At 51.9% G+C, this 16,129-nt stretch overlaps 4 protein-coding genes across 4 annotated transcripts; 1 reads left to right on the top strand and 3 right to left on the bottom strand.

The window, feature by feature from the left end:
- Positions 1-633: 633 nt before the first annotated feature.
- On the top strand, positions 634-3,991 carry BZA70DRAFT_268228 (uncharacterized protein; the record flags this gene model as incomplete). The annotated part of the gene is made up of 4 exons (XM_064911150.1): positions 634-2,790; positions 2,851-3,310; positions 3,367-3,413; positions 3,443-3,991. 4 exons carry the CDS (start codon positions 634-636, stop codon positions 3,989-3,991), a joined length of 3,213 nt encoding a protein of 1,070 aa, XP_064767414.1.
- Positions 3,992-4,383: 392 nt separating this feature from the next.
- BZA70DRAFT_249243 (uncharacterized protein) lies at positions 4,384-10,165 on the bottom strand. The gene is made up of 5 exons (XM_064910677.1): positions 9,727-10,165; positions 9,575-9,632; positions 8,213-9,519; positions 5,446-8,152; positions 4,384-5,389 (listed from the first exon to the last, which is right to left on the bottom strand). The coding sequence occupies exons 1-5, from the start codon at positions 10,003-10,005 to the stop codon at positions 4,650-4,652; spliced, it is 5,091 nt and encodes a 1,696-aa protein (XP_064767413.1). The 5' UTR covers positions 10,006-10,165; the 3' UTR covers positions 4,384-4,649.
- A 918-nt stretch (positions 10,166-11,083) lies between these two features.
- BZA70DRAFT_280609 (Poly(A) polymerase central domain-containing protein) lies at positions 11,084-13,234 on the bottom strand. Its single transcript, XM_064912994.1, has 4 exons — positions 13,137-13,234; positions 12,788-12,928; positions 11,405-12,726; positions 11,084-11,343 (listed from the first exon to the last, which is right to left on the bottom strand). The coding sequence occupies exons 1-4, from the start codon at positions 13,142-13,144 to the stop codon at positions 11,225-11,227; spliced, it is 1,590 nt and encodes a 529-aa protein (XP_064767412.1). The 5' UTR covers positions 13,145-13,234; the 3' UTR covers positions 11,084-11,224.
- Positions 13,235-13,359: 125 nt separating this feature from the next.
- BZA70DRAFT_280605 (nucleolar protein nop5) lies at positions 13,360-15,576 on the bottom strand. The gene is made up of 3 exons (XM_064912993.1): positions 15,371-15,576; positions 15,133-15,293; positions 13,360-15,078 (listed from the first exon to the last, which is right to left on the bottom strand). The coding sequence occupies exons 1-3, from the start codon at positions 15,475-15,477 to the stop codon at positions 13,670-13,672; spliced, it is 1,677 nt and encodes a 558-aa protein (XP_064767411.1). The 5' UTR covers positions 15,478-15,576; the 3' UTR covers positions 13,360-13,669.
- Positions 15,577-16,129: the final 553 nt, after the last annotated feature.

The raw sequence follows: 16,129 nt of genomic DNA, 5'->3' as shown, positions 1-16,129 counted from the left end.
TGCTCTTTGGGGGTCAAAAGTGCACAGCTTGATGCCTCTTTGTGTGCGTGTGGCAAGGCATCCAGCTCGTGATTATTTCACGTTGGGAGTTTTGCCTAACCCCCCTTATATTTAAACCCCCTAGTAGTCACGTGACATTTACACCTTTAGATGTCTTTAGAGCAGAACTGTGCGAAGATGAACGAACAGAGCTTTTAAATCATCAACAGCTACAACTGATGCAGTTGAAGCAGCACAATTGCAAATGCAGAACCCCGGCCCATATGTGAATAGCTGGGACAAGGGAGTCCCCAGTGCGCGTTCCCAAAACAGCCTCGCTCTAACCTAAACTAGCTTAGCCTCACTATCAGTTGCCTTGACAACCGCGGGCATGACAATAAACTCCCGCAGGATCAACAAGCCAATTCGTAAACAATGAGCACGTCCGCTGCTGTGCCCGGCGCAAAGGGAAAACTGCGCCTTTACCACTAAAAAAGCCAATTATACTGTTGACTGACAGCTCCGGCACTAAATCATCCTACTCTTTCCACACCTCCACTCGCATCATCGTCCCATCAACTTTTGATCATTCCTCTACTCCTCGACAACAGAAAACAGAAGACATCGCCAACGCAGACCTCGCCAAAACACACGATGGCGTCGAACTCTCACTCGACGCCTACATTCGGGCCTCATGTCACACATGTCAACGGCCAACCACTGACACCCACAAAAGGACTCACTCGACGAGTTTCGAATCCGCTCGCTGAAGTCCAGTCGACCGATTCCCGTCGCAACTCGCCTTCGACGGCAGATCACCGCCGGGCGCTGCAGCAGCTTGACGGGAAAGTCGGCATCACCAACAGCAACAACAACAATGAGAACTCGCATATCGTCTCCGACGTCGCGCTCGATAAACCAAACTTCCAGATGCCGACGCAGGTCCACATCCCCGAGATTGAGATCGCCGCGCCGGCCGAGTCCAGGCCAGACCTGTCTCCTCGCACGAAGCAGCTCATGAGCTTCTGGCAGGAGAAAGAGCGCAATGTGGTCAAACCAGCTTCCTCCGCCGACGGAAGCCCGATCATCAGCAACCGGATCCGCAACAGCATCTTCCTTCCTTCACCCAACGGAGGCGGCAGCGCTGCCTCGTCGCCCGCAAGGCCGCTCCCGGCTTCGCCGACCAAACCGCTAAACTTCAACAAGACCAAGCACGACGGCGCGGACATAGACCAGCCGCACTTGCAGCAGCGCGAGTCGCCCAACGTGCGTCCGCTCAACTTTGAGAAACGCTCGTCGCTGATGTCGTCGTCGGGCTCTCTGCGCTCTAAAAAAGTTACGTTTGAAATGGCGCCACCTCAGGTCCTGGAGTTTGAAGCGCAGCCTGAGCAAGCAGTCACATCGTCAACTTTGGACGACGCCAGCTGGCGGCGCGAGCAGAACCTGCATCTTCCAGCACGAGCCGCGATAGATCGTCCGTCTTCACCTTTAGCTAAATACGACACCTCATCAAGTTCTCCGGATAGCAATCGTCCCCAGCGTACTTCGAGCGTCAGAGGCGCTCGTCCGCTACCTGCTGTTCCTGTTCGTCCTACGGCGGCTGCTGCTCCCAAGATGGAGGCTAGAGAGGAGCCACCTCTTCGTGCTCCTCAGGGACGTACGAAGCGCAACTCTAGTATGGCGTCAGAGTATGATGCAATGGATGTGTTGAATGCGTATGATGACTCTGATGAAGAGCCTGAGATGGAGACCGTGGCGGAGGAAGAGGAGATTGAGAAGCAAGAGGTTGTTCAGAACTTTTCTGAATCGATGCAGACTTCTGCCGCAGTCGAGAACGACAGTGTGGTGTCTGATGAAGAGAGAGACGAAGTGGTCGAGTCTATAGTGCCTGCTGACGTTTTGAGCTTCATCTCATATGACGAAGAGGTTACTGCTGATACTTCAGCTGAGCACGAGAATGAACAAATAGTCGAGGAAAGAGCTGCACCTGTTGAAGTTGAACGGGAGGCGACCAGCTCGGGAGAATTCTCACTTCAGGAAGAGCCAATTACAAATCTGGATTCGCAGCTTGCTTCGCTTGAGGTTAGAGAGACTATTCAGGATGAGATGGTTTCTGATGAGCAGCTGGAGACTTTGGAGAAGGAGGAAGAGATTGTCGTACCTAATGATGAGGAGAAGGAGGAGACTAGTGAGCCGGTTGAAGTTCCTGTCGTCGACGACGAGTGGTCAGATGACGAGACTACAGATGATGCCGATCATGGAGAGGACATTCTTGAGAATGCTCTCAACAACTTCAAGAGTCCACCTAGGGACGAGATGAAGGCTGAGTCTGAGGTCAAGCAGACAATGACAAAGAGTACCTCTACCGGATCATTCATGGAACTACCATTCGAGGCCGACGAGAAGGAAAGCACGCTTGGGTTTGACGAGTATCTCAACTCGAATTCATTCTTGTCGCGCGACTGGTCTCAGAACGATCTATCTCTGGAAGGCTACGACAGCGCCGAGTTCGACACCGCTGTCTTGCTCGATCTTCCCAAAGGTCGCGCGTCGGCTGTGCAGACCATCAAGTCCGCGTCCGGGGCACGGACACGTCCAAGCATGACACCTGGTGACATTCATACGTTGACTAGCGAGGTGCGTAAGGCTAGTGGTGGATCTGGTCAGCAGAGATTCTTCAATTTGCCGGATTACGTTGACGAGCTTCCGGGGTCGCCGTCCAGACGACGCCAGTTGCTCGATTTGGATTTCGGAGAGGACGATTCTTTTGATTTGGAAAAGGAGTTTGATCAGGTCGTTGAGGTCCAAAAGGTTGGTCCACATTATTTTCTGCAGTGATGTAATCGACTATTGCTAACTGAGATATTCTAGCGAGGCTACCTTATGCGCCAGAACACTAGAGTCGTATATGCTCGTGCTATTTCTGACTTCCCCGATGAATCGCCCATGGCCCAGAGACTATTAATGATCCCCGGCCGCGGCGGTGCTGAGCCAATGACCGAGCGCAACACTCAACCTCAGGAAGCTGAAACACCCGTTAAGAAAACTCGCAACGTTCCTCTAGTGGCGCCGGCGGTTGCACCCCATCCTCCTGCAAAGACGGAGCGGGACGCACGCGTTAAAGCCCAGTCGATGCTGATTGACGATGAGAAGGTCGCGACTACTGCGCCCTCGTCTGCCGCGCAGTCGTCGAAGGCGATGTACGTTGTTCCTGCTGATTTGGAGGCGATCTTGAGCGATCCGGCAGAGCAGGTTGATCCTGCTGATCGGGGTAGATTGTTTGTGAAGGTTCTTGCGCTTAAGGATATGAAGTTGCCCGAGTCCGGCGATGGTATGTTCCCCTCTTGCACTATTTTTGAGTCATGTTGCTAATCCAAATCGTTATAGACTCGCAAATGTTCTTTACGCTTACGCTCGACAACGGTATTCACTGCGTGACCACCCCCACATGAATCTGACAAAGAACGCCGCCATCTACCAGGAGTTTGAGCTAATTGCCAGCGAAGATCTTGAATTCATCCTAACCCTTAAAGTGAAGGTCAACCACCCTACTGCGCCGACATCGCGCTCGCCCTCGCCGACGAAGAAGAACGGCAAATTCGGCTTTGACAAACTCTTTGCGTCCTCCAAGCGCCGGTTCGCGCCTCAATCCGAGTCCTTGAGCGACAGCGTCCGGTCATCGGGCGAGCTCTCGCGCAGATCCGACGCGGTAGAGAAGTACCTCGGCGCCGACGGCTCCTTCGCCCGCTCCTACATCTCCCTGCAGGAGATTGAGAACGAAGTCCGCATGACGTCCAAGATCCTCGAGATCCCGTGCTACAACGAGTGGACCAAGCCCGGGCACGACGCGTCCAAGCCGCGACGCGCGCAGAAGGACGCGCAGGCGCCGTACCCGGTCGGAAAGATTGTTTTGCAGCTCTTGTTTTTCGAGAAGCTGTATCGGTCACAGGAAGTCCCGCGGAGCCTGAACGCGTGCTTGAGATTGCTCAATGGTCAGCAGCAGCAGCAATAAGTCCGTATCCTGTTTTTAGTTGTGCAATTTTGTGAAGCGATGTTTATCTTCCTTTTTCCTTTTGTTTTTGTTATTATAAACGTCGTTGGTACTGTGCCAGGTGTAATCACTACATGTCTCTTGCTTTCCAATTTTTGTCTATATCTGGTAATTTTGTTGTATTGGGAGAGCTAGTTCGCTATCAAGCGAGAATCGGGCTCGAAATCGAGCAGCTTTTTGATGCGTGTACGTCAATTTTTTTTTTGAGATGAGATGAGAATTATTTAGCTAGCCAGTTTTTCATCTTCTTTTTTGAATAATATAATATTTTGGTAATAGTTAGTTAGTTAAAAATTGCAGAACATCGTGACCGGCAAAGGACAGATCAGAGCCGCGGAGATATATGAAGGGAAAAATTATAACAAAAATCATACACTTTGGTGTTTATTTTTAACTGACTATGGGAAAAATTCTCTCTAACTATATTACAGACCAGCGAATAATAAAACGGATAAATGTAGTAAAGTAAAAACGACAACACAAAACATCAAAAAATAGGTAAAAAGGAAAGGGAACAGGAACGAAGTCGCGCGCTTTATGTCACTTGTGGGGTGGTTTCGCTGTTGCTTTGGTGAAGATGCTGGCCTTGTAAAAGCGTATGAGGCAAGTTCAGTCGGTTTCACTCCGCCGTCGTCGTTGTCGTTGTCTCTGCAGGTGGTGCTGGTTGTGCGTCGTCGGTAACCGTGGGGGAGGTTGCGCTCTCTACCGCGACGGGTTCGGAAGATACAGCAGCAGCAGCAGCAGCAGCAGCGAGGACGACGTCGACGGGTCGGCCTGGAGACGCGCTCACTCCGTCGTCGATGAGTAATCCCTCGAGCGCGGACAACGGCATGAACCGCTCCAGCCGTTTCCACGTCTTTGACCAGAGCTCTAGCTTGAGCTTATCGCCGCCCGCGCGGTTAGGATGAACGAGGTACTCGGTCGAGCTCATGACGAGCAGCACGTTCTTGATCGACTCCGCCACCGCTTCTTCGAGGTTGTCGCGCGGACTGCTGTTCATCAACCGGTCCATCATGTCCAGAATGCGGAGCCACAGCCCGAGCGTGCCGTCCCATCCCGCCATGCGCTCGAGGTAATACAAAAACACCTTGCAGAGCAGCGACGCGGCCTGCAGACGCGTCTCGCCCATGCCGCGGGGATCGCTTTGGTAGACTTCCGGGCGGAGAAGGCCTGTGATGAGCGGGAAGAGGACGGCGTCGAAGATGGCGGTCCATTCGAAGGCGTCGTAGGTGGTCGAGAGTTCGGGGGATAGAAGCGTGCGCTGGAGCGAGCCGAAGGCTTGTTGGCGCACTTCGCGGCACGCGTTCAGACATTGCAAGAGAAGACCGTCGAGGATTGGAAGCCAGAATGTGGTCCAGCCTAGGTACGCATGTTAGCATAAAAGTAAGGCCTATAAGAAAAAAAGAACGGCTTACCCTCATCTCGACTGAGCTTGGATTCATCTGCAAGCTCCTTGACATAGAGCCGGAACTCATTGATCATCTTCACCGACTTCACCGCTCGCTCAATAACATCGACATACGGCCGCTGCATTCCAAACGTGCCAGACGCGACCGCAGCATTAACCTCCGCAGCCGTCATCCGCTTCCCGTTAAACATCGCCGCTCCTCGCAGACTATCGTCGCTATTCCGGCCGCTGTTCCCACCCGACGCGGTCGTCGACTTCTCGAGCGTGCTGTAGTTTCGGCGATTAGGTCTCGTCGCGATCCCGTTATTCCGATTCTGCACCGCCGGCGGCACGGAAGGCGTCGCCGACCGACCTGCCGCCATGCGACGATTGGGCTTCCCGTTTCGCTGCTGATCGTGACGCTGCTCCCAGTCGCTTCCGATACTTCCCGCGCTCGCAAAGTCACCGAGCAGGTCAATCACGGCCTGGAAGTTTTCACTCGTACGAATCAGACTTAGCTTCGGTCGACTTTCTTTCTCATCTCTAGCTTCCAACTCGTCAATGTCAACAAACCCAGTGATCTCCTGCGTGAGCTCGAATATCAGCGGCGCGGCCTCGGTGACTTCCTGTAGCACCTCCAGAGTCTTCCAAAACGCCTGGTTCGGCGCGTTCACTAACACGAGCTGGATGTTTTCGGGCGAGCTACGGAAGCAGTGAACGATGGCAGACGCGACAACAACATCGGTGTCTCGGAGAATGTCGCCGCTCACCTTTGCGATGCCGACAAACACTTCCCCGCTAAGCTCGACGAGCTCTTTATATCCTTCCTCCGTAGGTGACGCAGCATACTCTGCAATCACCTTTCTCAGAACCGCAAGCATATAGCATGCGATCCTGCCCACCACGATCGGGTACGCATTCTCGGCATTCGCCAAAATGGTCTTGAACGTCTCCATCAGCGTCTCTCGGAGAGCCTTCAAGCACGCAGAGTCCTTCACGACCAGGCAGGTCGCCATCTCAAGAACGTAAATGCTCAAAGGCGCAAGGAATGGGACCGTTTTCCGATCGGATGATGGCTGAGAACTCATCGTAGACGACGCAGGGAAAGTACCGCTTCCGGCGTCCGACGACGTCTCGTTCGTGAGCTCGTCGCGTAGAGTTGTGAACGGCCGCTTCTGCTGCAGCAGCACTGCCTCGTCAAGCAGGGACTTGATCATGTAGATCACATTACTGGGATCAAGGGCGGAGATGTTGTCAAAAATCTCGCTCAGATTGCAAGAGTTCACACAGTCAACTGTGCACAGAGTACTCTCAAGTTCTTCGTCCGACGGCTCGGGAGGACTGTCGACCGCATAACTCGACAGATAGGAAGACAAAGTAGAGAAAATGCTATTGTCTTTCGGATCATTCTTCTTGATAATATTGACTGCGTTGATGATCGGGATCGGGGGAACGTCAAGCTTATCCTGTAATTCCGAAAAGTATGGCGAGATGAGCGAGTTCGTAAACAGGTTCAACCAGATATACAAAACATCTCGCCAGCCATCTCGAATCAAATACTCGTTCCCTCGCACGACGCGGAACAACACAACGGTCGCCAGCTGCGCTTTATAATTTCGTCCGAAACCGACCGACAGCTCGCTGACGGTGATACTGCTGCCGTCGATCCGGATCTCGGTCGAGTCTGCGGTGTTGTTGCCCACGGGCTCGACCGAAAGTGTCGAGATACGCGCCAGACAGAGGATGATGTAGTCTAGAACCTCGTGCAGGCCGTATTTTGTGGCGATCCGCGCGCAGTGATCGAAACCCGTGATGACGCGCATAAACACCATGTCATCAGTCGCAGAAGTGAAAACGTACGCCAGGGTCGCGACAACGGGCTTCCAAGTTGCTCGGAACATCTCGGCGTCGTATATGTTTGTGTCCTGGCAGACAAGCATGCGTCCGGCAGCATGCGACTTTTGCAAAAGGCCCTTCCAGGCATACTCGAAGCCCGCCTGGTTATCGTGCTCAGACGGCATGATGATCTCGTTGGTTTTGATTGCCTCGTAAATCTCCTCCAAGTACTCGATCGCAAAATCTTTGTTGTTGTTGACCGACCGCAGATTGTTCTTGTACTGATCAAACGTCATCCTGTTCTTCACCTGGGGATTATGAAGATCGGTGTTGAGCAGAATAATGGAATAACTCAGCACAAAAGCGGCATCCTTATTAGCCACGTCCTTGGGCGAGAATTCACAGTACCGCTCCGAAAACTTCTCGACAATCCGCTCAATCTGCTGCGCTTCACCAGGAAGTCTAAAGCTCTCGAGCAACTCGCGCAGCGCGACATCGATCCGCTTGCCATCAAACTCAAAGCCGTCGATGAAGCAATCCATAATCTCTTTGTTTGACGGCTTGGCCAGAAACTCACCGAGAAGCTTCTTGTTGATCCGCGACGTGTTTCGGAGAAAGTCCGCCACAGATTTGGGATTGCTTCCGTCGTCGATGATGCCGTTTTCGACGAGAAATTGGATCCCTTGCTTTGGGTTTTTGTTGAACTTTTCTGTGCCCTTGATGACTAACTGCTTTTTGCTTCGGCGAACAATCAAATCCTCGGCGGTAGGATAGTCGTCTTTGTTCTTTGGCGCTAATTCTAATCTATCAGCTATGAACGAGACGTACGATAGCAAGGCATCGAGGCAAAGAGGCGGGACGTTTGGTGTTGTCCATATTGCCGCATCTGGGAATGCGTTCTGTTTTTTTGAACATTAGCGGATATGTCGAAAAAAATAAATCAAAGGGACAAAACTCACTCTACTAAGCATTCCGACAAGATCCGAGCAAAGATCAACCCGCTCGACATCGCAGTCATAATTGACAAAGAGATCGACCATGAAACTAGGTATCCTCGCCAACCCGCTCAGGTATTCGACCATAGCCTCTCTTGCCTCAGGACCACGTGCGCTTCCCTCCATTCCAAGCTTCTGCCGCTCCTTGATATTCACAGGCGTGCTGGTACCGGAGGTGGTACTGCTCGTCGTCATTTGAGAAGCGGATCGGTGGAGGACAGTTGGTGTGGACGGGATGCTTTCGTAAAGGCTTGGATCGACGCCGTTTTCGCGGGGAATCTCGACGCGCAAATGCAGGCAGGAGATGACATAAGACAGCAACAACTCTTGCTGCAGTTTGAGATGGGGGCGCATTGTATGTAAAACTGTGGATGAAACACGGAGAGAGGTCTGGAGAAGCTGGGGAGAGTCGTACCGGATCAATTGGAAGAGATGACGGCACAGATCGTCGACAGCGAGTACTTGAAGCGACGGATGGTTTGCGATGGTTGAACCGGCGACTTCAAACGCGACGTCGATGATGCGCAGAGCCATGACGCGCATCGAATCCGTGTGTTGACGATCGTTGGGATCGAGCAAAGAAATCAGCACCCGGAGCAACTCTCGGATAGAAGGCAAGCCGTACGGCTTCAGATCAATGTCGGCGTACTGGTCATCATTGATCGCGTTCGAGGGAGGTACTTGGAAGTCACCCATCTGCGGATTAGGCGAGTCAAAGACAGGCGAAGCGGCGTGTGGCACGGCAGATACGGGCTCGCCCATTTGCACGTTTGCGGTATTAGGACTGAGCATGCTCGTCATTTCCTCGACGACGCCCGCGACCGACGACTCAGGCTCGATCTGCTTCAAGAGCTCGAACGCTCGCTGGCACATGTTGACCATCGACATCTCGGCCGATCGCCGCAGCATCTCGCTTAGTCGCATCTGGCAGCACATACTTAGTCCGGTTTCCATCATCTCGCACACGCTCTCGTCCGATAGCAAATCACCGCCGATGCCACACATCATGCACTCCATCAATCGCAGGATCCGAAGTAAAACGACCTCGTCTTGGGCCGAGTCCGAGGCTTCGAATCTGCAGTGAGTGATTGCAGAAGAGAGTAGTTGCATGGCTAGTGGGAGGCGCGGGGAGCTGAGTGAGATGATGCGATAGGTGAAGAATTTTGTGATTGCGTTCAGGGCTAGTGATGTAATTGAGCCTGTTATCGAGGAGGATCGAATGACCTGCAGAAATGGATGAAAGAGAGCAGCAGTGTCAAACGTAGATATGTCTAGAGAAGGAGCATTAGATGAGAGCGATTGAACAATTACAGCGATGGTATTTACCTCTGCACTCGACCAAATCGGATCTCAACTTTGTGAAACCAGCCATCAAGGGATTATCCTAGACGATTGCGAATTAGAAACCCCCGATAAGAACAAAACACCAACCGACAACGCATCAAAAACAACAACAAATAATAAACAAGGCAAATTACCTGCGTCGTCCTCGTCCGCTTCGTGCGCAGACCAAGACGCGCAATCAGGCCAAGGTCCTCCTGCGCGTCCTCGCCTGCGGTGCCGAGGATGGCAGCGACACCTGACTGCGCCCATCGCGCGTTCTTGCGCATGGCCGAGGTGATGGTGATGCACTCATTGATCACGAGCGATATCGGATTGATGGAGATTGTGCACGATTGCGTGAATGAGGATATCCGCGGTGGAAGAGGCATGGCGGCCGCTGTGTTAAGCGGGGGAAGCCCGGGCGAGTAGTCCATCTGCAGCCCAGAGGTCTAGGATACACAACACGCGGCAGGGAAAGATGACAAAGAGCAAGAATCGCCCGCAGACCGAGTGACTGGGATCTCTAATACGGCCACAGACCGAGGAAGAGAGGACGCAATGGGGTAGCGTCACGCGCAGGCTTATTCTTCGCGTAGAGAATCAGTGAACGTGTTACGTAGATTGATCAGTGCCAGGAGGCCCGTCCATCCGACCCTGAACCTGAACCGTCCGCCCGAACCGGCGAACCAGAGAACCAACCACGTCTACACCGCAGCAGCAGCACCGCGAGACAACCTGCATGAGAATATCGACCGTTTTGCCTACTCTGGCTATCTGTACATACACTGGACCCCCGCAGGAGTTGCTCTTCCTGCGCGAGCGAGAAAAACACACACAAACACAAACACAAACATAGACAATAGACAATAGAGAACAAATATAGTTTGCGAGAAAAGAAAAACTACGACAAAAGGCAGTACAGTACTCCAGCGCACGCACTCCTACCGAACCCGTCCGTTGACCTCCAGATGGTAACCCAGCTGCTTCCGTCGCCCACAGTATTACAACCAAAAAAGCATAAAAAAGGAGAGTGTGTGCGTGTAGCAAAAGTACCGGAATCTCTTCATGACGAGACCATCAAAGGCAGACTAGATACTCTTCTTACCCAAACTAGATAATATTAAAACTGGTCTCTCGCCACTGCGCCGGAGCTATAACCAACCTATAATGTCAGGATACCAATCATGCCCCTGCAAGAACGATTAGTCGATCCGGATTGGATCCATGCATGCTGCTACGCCACAGAATCAGAGGCATCTCAAGCCTCTATCGAAGCAGGCCGCTGTCGTTTCTTATCCATAGACTAAATAAAGAGAAAATGAAGACAACAACCAATGGCATACAAATCACACGCAACAGCAAGTGAACAATAAAACCCACCGCCCCGCGTGAGACCCGATGCCAAAGATCGTCAAACAAATGATTAGTTGCGTCCCAACACACCCGCCGTCTCGGAAGCACACTGCACCGCTAAAACGGCCTCTTCACCGCGAATTCGGCAAAACTACTCACCTCTGAATCACCGAGTTTTCGCTTTGCTTTCTTTGGCTGCTTGACAGGCCGGGTTTCGCCCTTTTCAAACACGTAGTCGGGAAGGTTGAAACTAAAACCAACGTCAATCGTAGTCCTTTTGTTTGTTTTGCGGAACTATACTTACTTTCGAATGTTCCGTACGCAGATGCAGTTGATATCTTCGTCATACTCAGGCCACGACCGGCACGTGTCGTAAAACTCCTTGCATGGCCACTGGATATCAAGCTGCTTGTTTTTGGCTGTAAATAACACCAGTCAGCCTTCACCGTCTTAACCCCTCAAGCTCAAGTTACTACTCACGATCCAGCTTGATCTCCAACCCAATAAAAAAGGTCGTAGTATACACCACAATCTTCTTCTTTTCTTCCGCCTCATCCTTGCTCGCGGCGTCAGCTTCGGTCTTTTCGCCATCGCCCTTCGTCTCCTCATCTTTAGCGGCCTTCTCCAGATCTGCTTCGACAGTGGTTGCCCCCTCCATCTGCTCGCCGTCCGCGACGCGCTTGGCTTCTTCGTCGTCTGCACAGTAGTGGATCTTGTCAAACTCCTTGACAAACGGGTGCGCCAGCTCTATACTGTCGATCCACTCTAGCTTGTTTACTAGTAAACGGATCTTACTCTCCACCATTCCCGACCATTTCAGCTGCTGCTCGGCCGTTCCTCGAGACGAAGCGTACACAGCGAGATAATATTTATATCTGAAGAAAAAATCGTGCTTGGCAAATAAGTCTGTCCACGTCTTCTTGCCCATCATGATATCATCCATAAGAACCGCTCCTCTCGAAAGCTCGCCCATAATTACCTTCTGCGTCGACGCCGAAATGTTATGCGTCGCACACATCGACGGATACGCAGGCGTGATGATCGGCATCCGATGTCCACGATCAGGCGGATACAGCCGCGGATTCCAGACGCGGACCTGCAACGGCCCGTCTTCGATCGGCTTGAGCATCACGGGCTGCGGCCAGCTCCATTTTGTGAGGATGTGGAAGAACTTGCTGATAATCGTCGCCGAGATCGCGTTCGGGTATAGCTGGCAGATGCGCGCGACCAGCATCGCCCATGCCACGCCACCGGGGAAGCCCATGACGTTTGAGTAGATCGCGCGACGCTTGGCCCATAGTTTGATTGCGCGCAAAGCGTGTTTGAACACAATTGTCTGCGGAACAAGATTCAGGATCTCGTCAGTGACTCGGGTACCATTCAACGCGCGCAGATCCTTCTCATCCAAATTGCGAAGCAAGTTTTTGTCATCCAGCGTCAGCGAAAGCGGAACTTGAGGAATATCCAGTTTCGCACAGATTAAATCGACAGAGATGCCAGAGAACTTGATCTTGATAATCGGCACAAACGCATCAGGAACCGCGGCGATCTCGTCAAGCTCGGGACACTTGCGCAGAAGCTTCTGAAAGACATCAAAGAAGTTCTCGCGCGTTACATGCTTCGGAACGACAATCAGAGTATCGATATCCGAACCGGGGCCGTACACACCCAAACGGTAGGATCCAAAAGTAAAGATCTTCCCGCCGGCGTCAGCGGCCATTCCTTCAGACATTCCTTTCTGCATGCTAACGGTTTTGACAAACTCTTCCGTAAGCGACTGTAGCTTCCCAAGAACTTGCACTCTGCATATAGTCTGTAAGTAAGAAGCAGCAGAATACATCGTGCCTAAATAACAAAACATACCTCTTTTGGGACTCGGCTTCTGATTCAAAGGATCCTTCCCGCTTCAGCTCTTCGATCAGCTTCTCATTCATTGCGATTTCGTGCTCTGTTGGCGCGGCCGTCGAAATCGGCGGCGTAACGCCATACGTCTTGGTCGTTGAACTAGATAGAGAAAATAAAACGCGTTAGCCAACTTTTCTTGTTGATCAGGGATTGGATTTGATCCAAATTGCTTCTCTTCTCTAGCAACGCAGGACAACAAGGCGACATGGAGCCACAGCATAACTTCCAGCCTGCTCCATAATCAACAACCACACACACCAGCCCGCAACCTATCTTCTTCCAACATTCAAGAACAGGAACAACAAACCTATTCATATTTCCTTATCTTGCAAAGCGCGCGCAAGCTGAAATCAGTCGGCAAGTCTAGATCCCCACTGCTTCTGCTGCTGCTGCTAAGAGTTGAGGTCTGAGAATGGCGGGTGCCTGTGAAGTTGACACGATGAATAGCTGGTCAGGTACGAGCCCCATCTTGGGTTACTTTGTCTCGTGCCTGGCCTGCTATATATCTACTTCCAATGCAAGTTTTTACCAACGTGTTTTAGTAGATATAGGTTGTATTTTACATAAAAACAATGTATCAAAATGAACTCAGAAAGCAAAATAATCATAACTAAACATCAAAGAAACGCAAAATGACAAAGAAAAAAGGAAAAAATCACAAGAATTAGAGATGACAAAAAATACACAAGAGCAACTTTTTACAAATCGAAAAAACAATCCACAACTGATGCGCCGCTCAATTAACCATAATATAGAAATATTAATGCTCAACCCAATCACCATCACCCACCTTTGCCGTCAGTCCACCTGGTTGACGGCAATAGCGATTGCAGCACGCATTTAGTCGGTCTTGGTCTTCTTGTGCTTCTTCTCTTTCTTGTCCTTCTTCTCCTTCTTGTCTTTCTTCTCCTTCTTCTCCTTCTTCTCCTTCTTCTCCTTCTTCTCCTTCTTCTCCTTCTTCTCCTTCTTCTCCTTCTTCTCCTTCTTCTCAGACTTCTTGGACTTCTTCTCCTCCTTCACCGGCGCAACTTCCTCGTCGTCCGAGTCAGAGTCCGAGTCAGATTCCTCGACAACGGGCTCAACCTTAGCCGGAGCAGGGGCAGGAGCGTCCGGAAGCTCGTCGTCAGACTCCTCATCATCAGAGTCCTCCTCATCATCAGAGTCAACTTCCTCAATCTTACGCTTGCCATTGCTGGTGCCGTTACTGGCAGGCTTGGCAACGACAGCGTCCGCATCGACGTTGTACGCGCGCTGGGTAGCAAACTCGAACTTGGGCTGCTGTCGCACGTTGACGGGGGTCTTGTTGGTGTTGATTTCCCGGCCTTCGAGACCCTTCAATCGCGACTCGATCTTGACGCGGTTCTCGAGACCGATGGTGGCGACGTCATCTCTGTCCTCGGAAAGAGCATCGAATCGCAAGCTGACGGCAGCCTTGGCAGCGAGCATGCGCGCGATCTTGCCCTTGTTGCGGCCGGTGGCCTGACCTATTAATGAGGCGTGGTAGATGATACCGTACTTGGGTGTGTCGTGCTTGGTCTTGAGCGCACGGAAAAGAGCCTTCTCGGCTCCGAGGATCTGGATGGTGGAAGCAGGAGCCTTGGCGAGCGAGATCATGGATCCGGCATGAGCAATCAGCCGAGCACCAACAAGCTCACCAACGAGGGCGGTCAAGTTGGGAGCGATGGCGGCCATACGGGCGTTGAGGTAGCTCGAGAGCTGCAGTCTGTACTCTGAAAAGTCAATGACCTGGTCCGCGAGCGCGGTGATGTTGTCGAGATCAAACTGGGTGATTTCGGTTCCCATTGAAACTTCGGCAGCGGCCTTGAGAGCGGTCTCGATCTCCTCGGGGAGGACGGTCGAAAAGTCGGTCTCAGCGGCACGGGATCGGAAGCCCATGAGTTTGATGACGCGAGCGTAGGCGACGTTGTCGGAAACGATCTTGGCCATCTCAGGGAAATGCCAGCCATACCATTCCTTGACTCTCATAGCGTAGGTGTTGAGCTCCTTGTCGAGGTCGTCGAGCAGACCGATGGCCTGGACGATCATGACGTCAACTTTGTCGGCGGAGAACTTTAGCTTATGGCGACCGATGGAGTGGGCGAGACCGAGAGACATGACGTTGAGGTCCTTCTCTTGCAGACCGGGGAGAAGGGAGGGGAGGTATTCGCGGATGGATCGGTAGAGGTCCTGGGTGGAGGAGTCGGAGATGACCTTGAAGGTCAGGCCGGGGAGGTTGTTGATGGCATTTCCTGCAGGGGTTAGATGATGAACTCAGTAGTTTGATGATGAAAGGAGGAACCTACCGAGCTTGGGATCAGCAACGACGAGTTTTGTCTTTTTCTCTTTACCGTTCTCGGTCAAAAGGTTGGCGAGCTTTGTCGAGACTTTTCCCTCGACGACGGCATTGACTTCCTCGAGAGCGCTGGCGGCGGAGTCGAATTTTGAGAAGGCCTTGACTTTGAAACTGCAGAGAAGTAAGAGATATACGTCAGCAAGGAAGAGGCGAAGGAGTAAGAGTAGAAGAAGAAGACGGTGACATACGCAGAAAGGACGGACTCGGGAGTCAACTCGGCAGCGGTGTCGATGACTTTTTTGTCCTTTGCCTTCAAGAGGGCGTATCCGGCCGAAGTCTCAGTCAGGATCAGCATGATGTAGATATGAATAGAAGCAAGAAAAGAACACTGGCGGGAGGAGGTTCTTCCGAGATCGAGGATGAGAGGAGAGCAGGTCGAGAGCTGTAGAAATTTGAGCTGAGTTTTTGTCGAAACAAAAATTTTTTGATGGTCCCAATCGCAGGCCGAAAATGGGGTGGCCCAGAATAGGAGGGGCGCAGTCAGAGAGTGGGAGTGGGTTAAGATGGGGACATAATCTCAGGGGAGAGTTAGGTGACAGAAAGAGTAATACTGCCATAAAGAGTCACGACAAAAGTCACATGACGTCACATGACTGATTACAGAGCGGTGACGAATGGCGGAAGGGACAAAGGAATTGTGCGGATGCGGCGTAGACGTAGGCGTACAAGAAGGCAGATCCCCACAGAGCGCTGTCTGCCTGAACGTGTTTGGTGCGGGTTATCTGTTATTAGAAGATAGATATAAGAGTGTATTTCTACTTCTGACCATGAATTGTCAATGCAAACACCACTCTCAAACAAAACCAGTGGCAAACAGGCCGCGGTGACCGCCCATTGACGCCCGAACAAAGAGTCGGCTGGAGACGGCGCAAAGTCTATTTGGGTCCGAGATGAGCATCTCTGAAACCCCGAGTAGAGGTCTTCTGCTGCTTGTTGCTGGACGAGGA

This window comes from Myxozyma melibiosi (assembly GCF_037950935.1).
Source record: "Myxozyma melibiosi strain Phaff 52-87 chromosome Unknown BZA70scaffold_8, whole genome shotgun sequence".
Lineage (NCBI taxonomy): Eukaryota > Fungi > Ascomycota > Lipomycetes > Lipomycetales > Lipomycetaceae > Myxozyma > Myxozyma melibiosi.
Note: the sequence above shows the minus strand (reverse complement) of the source record. Positions and strands in the feature narration are given on the sequence as shown.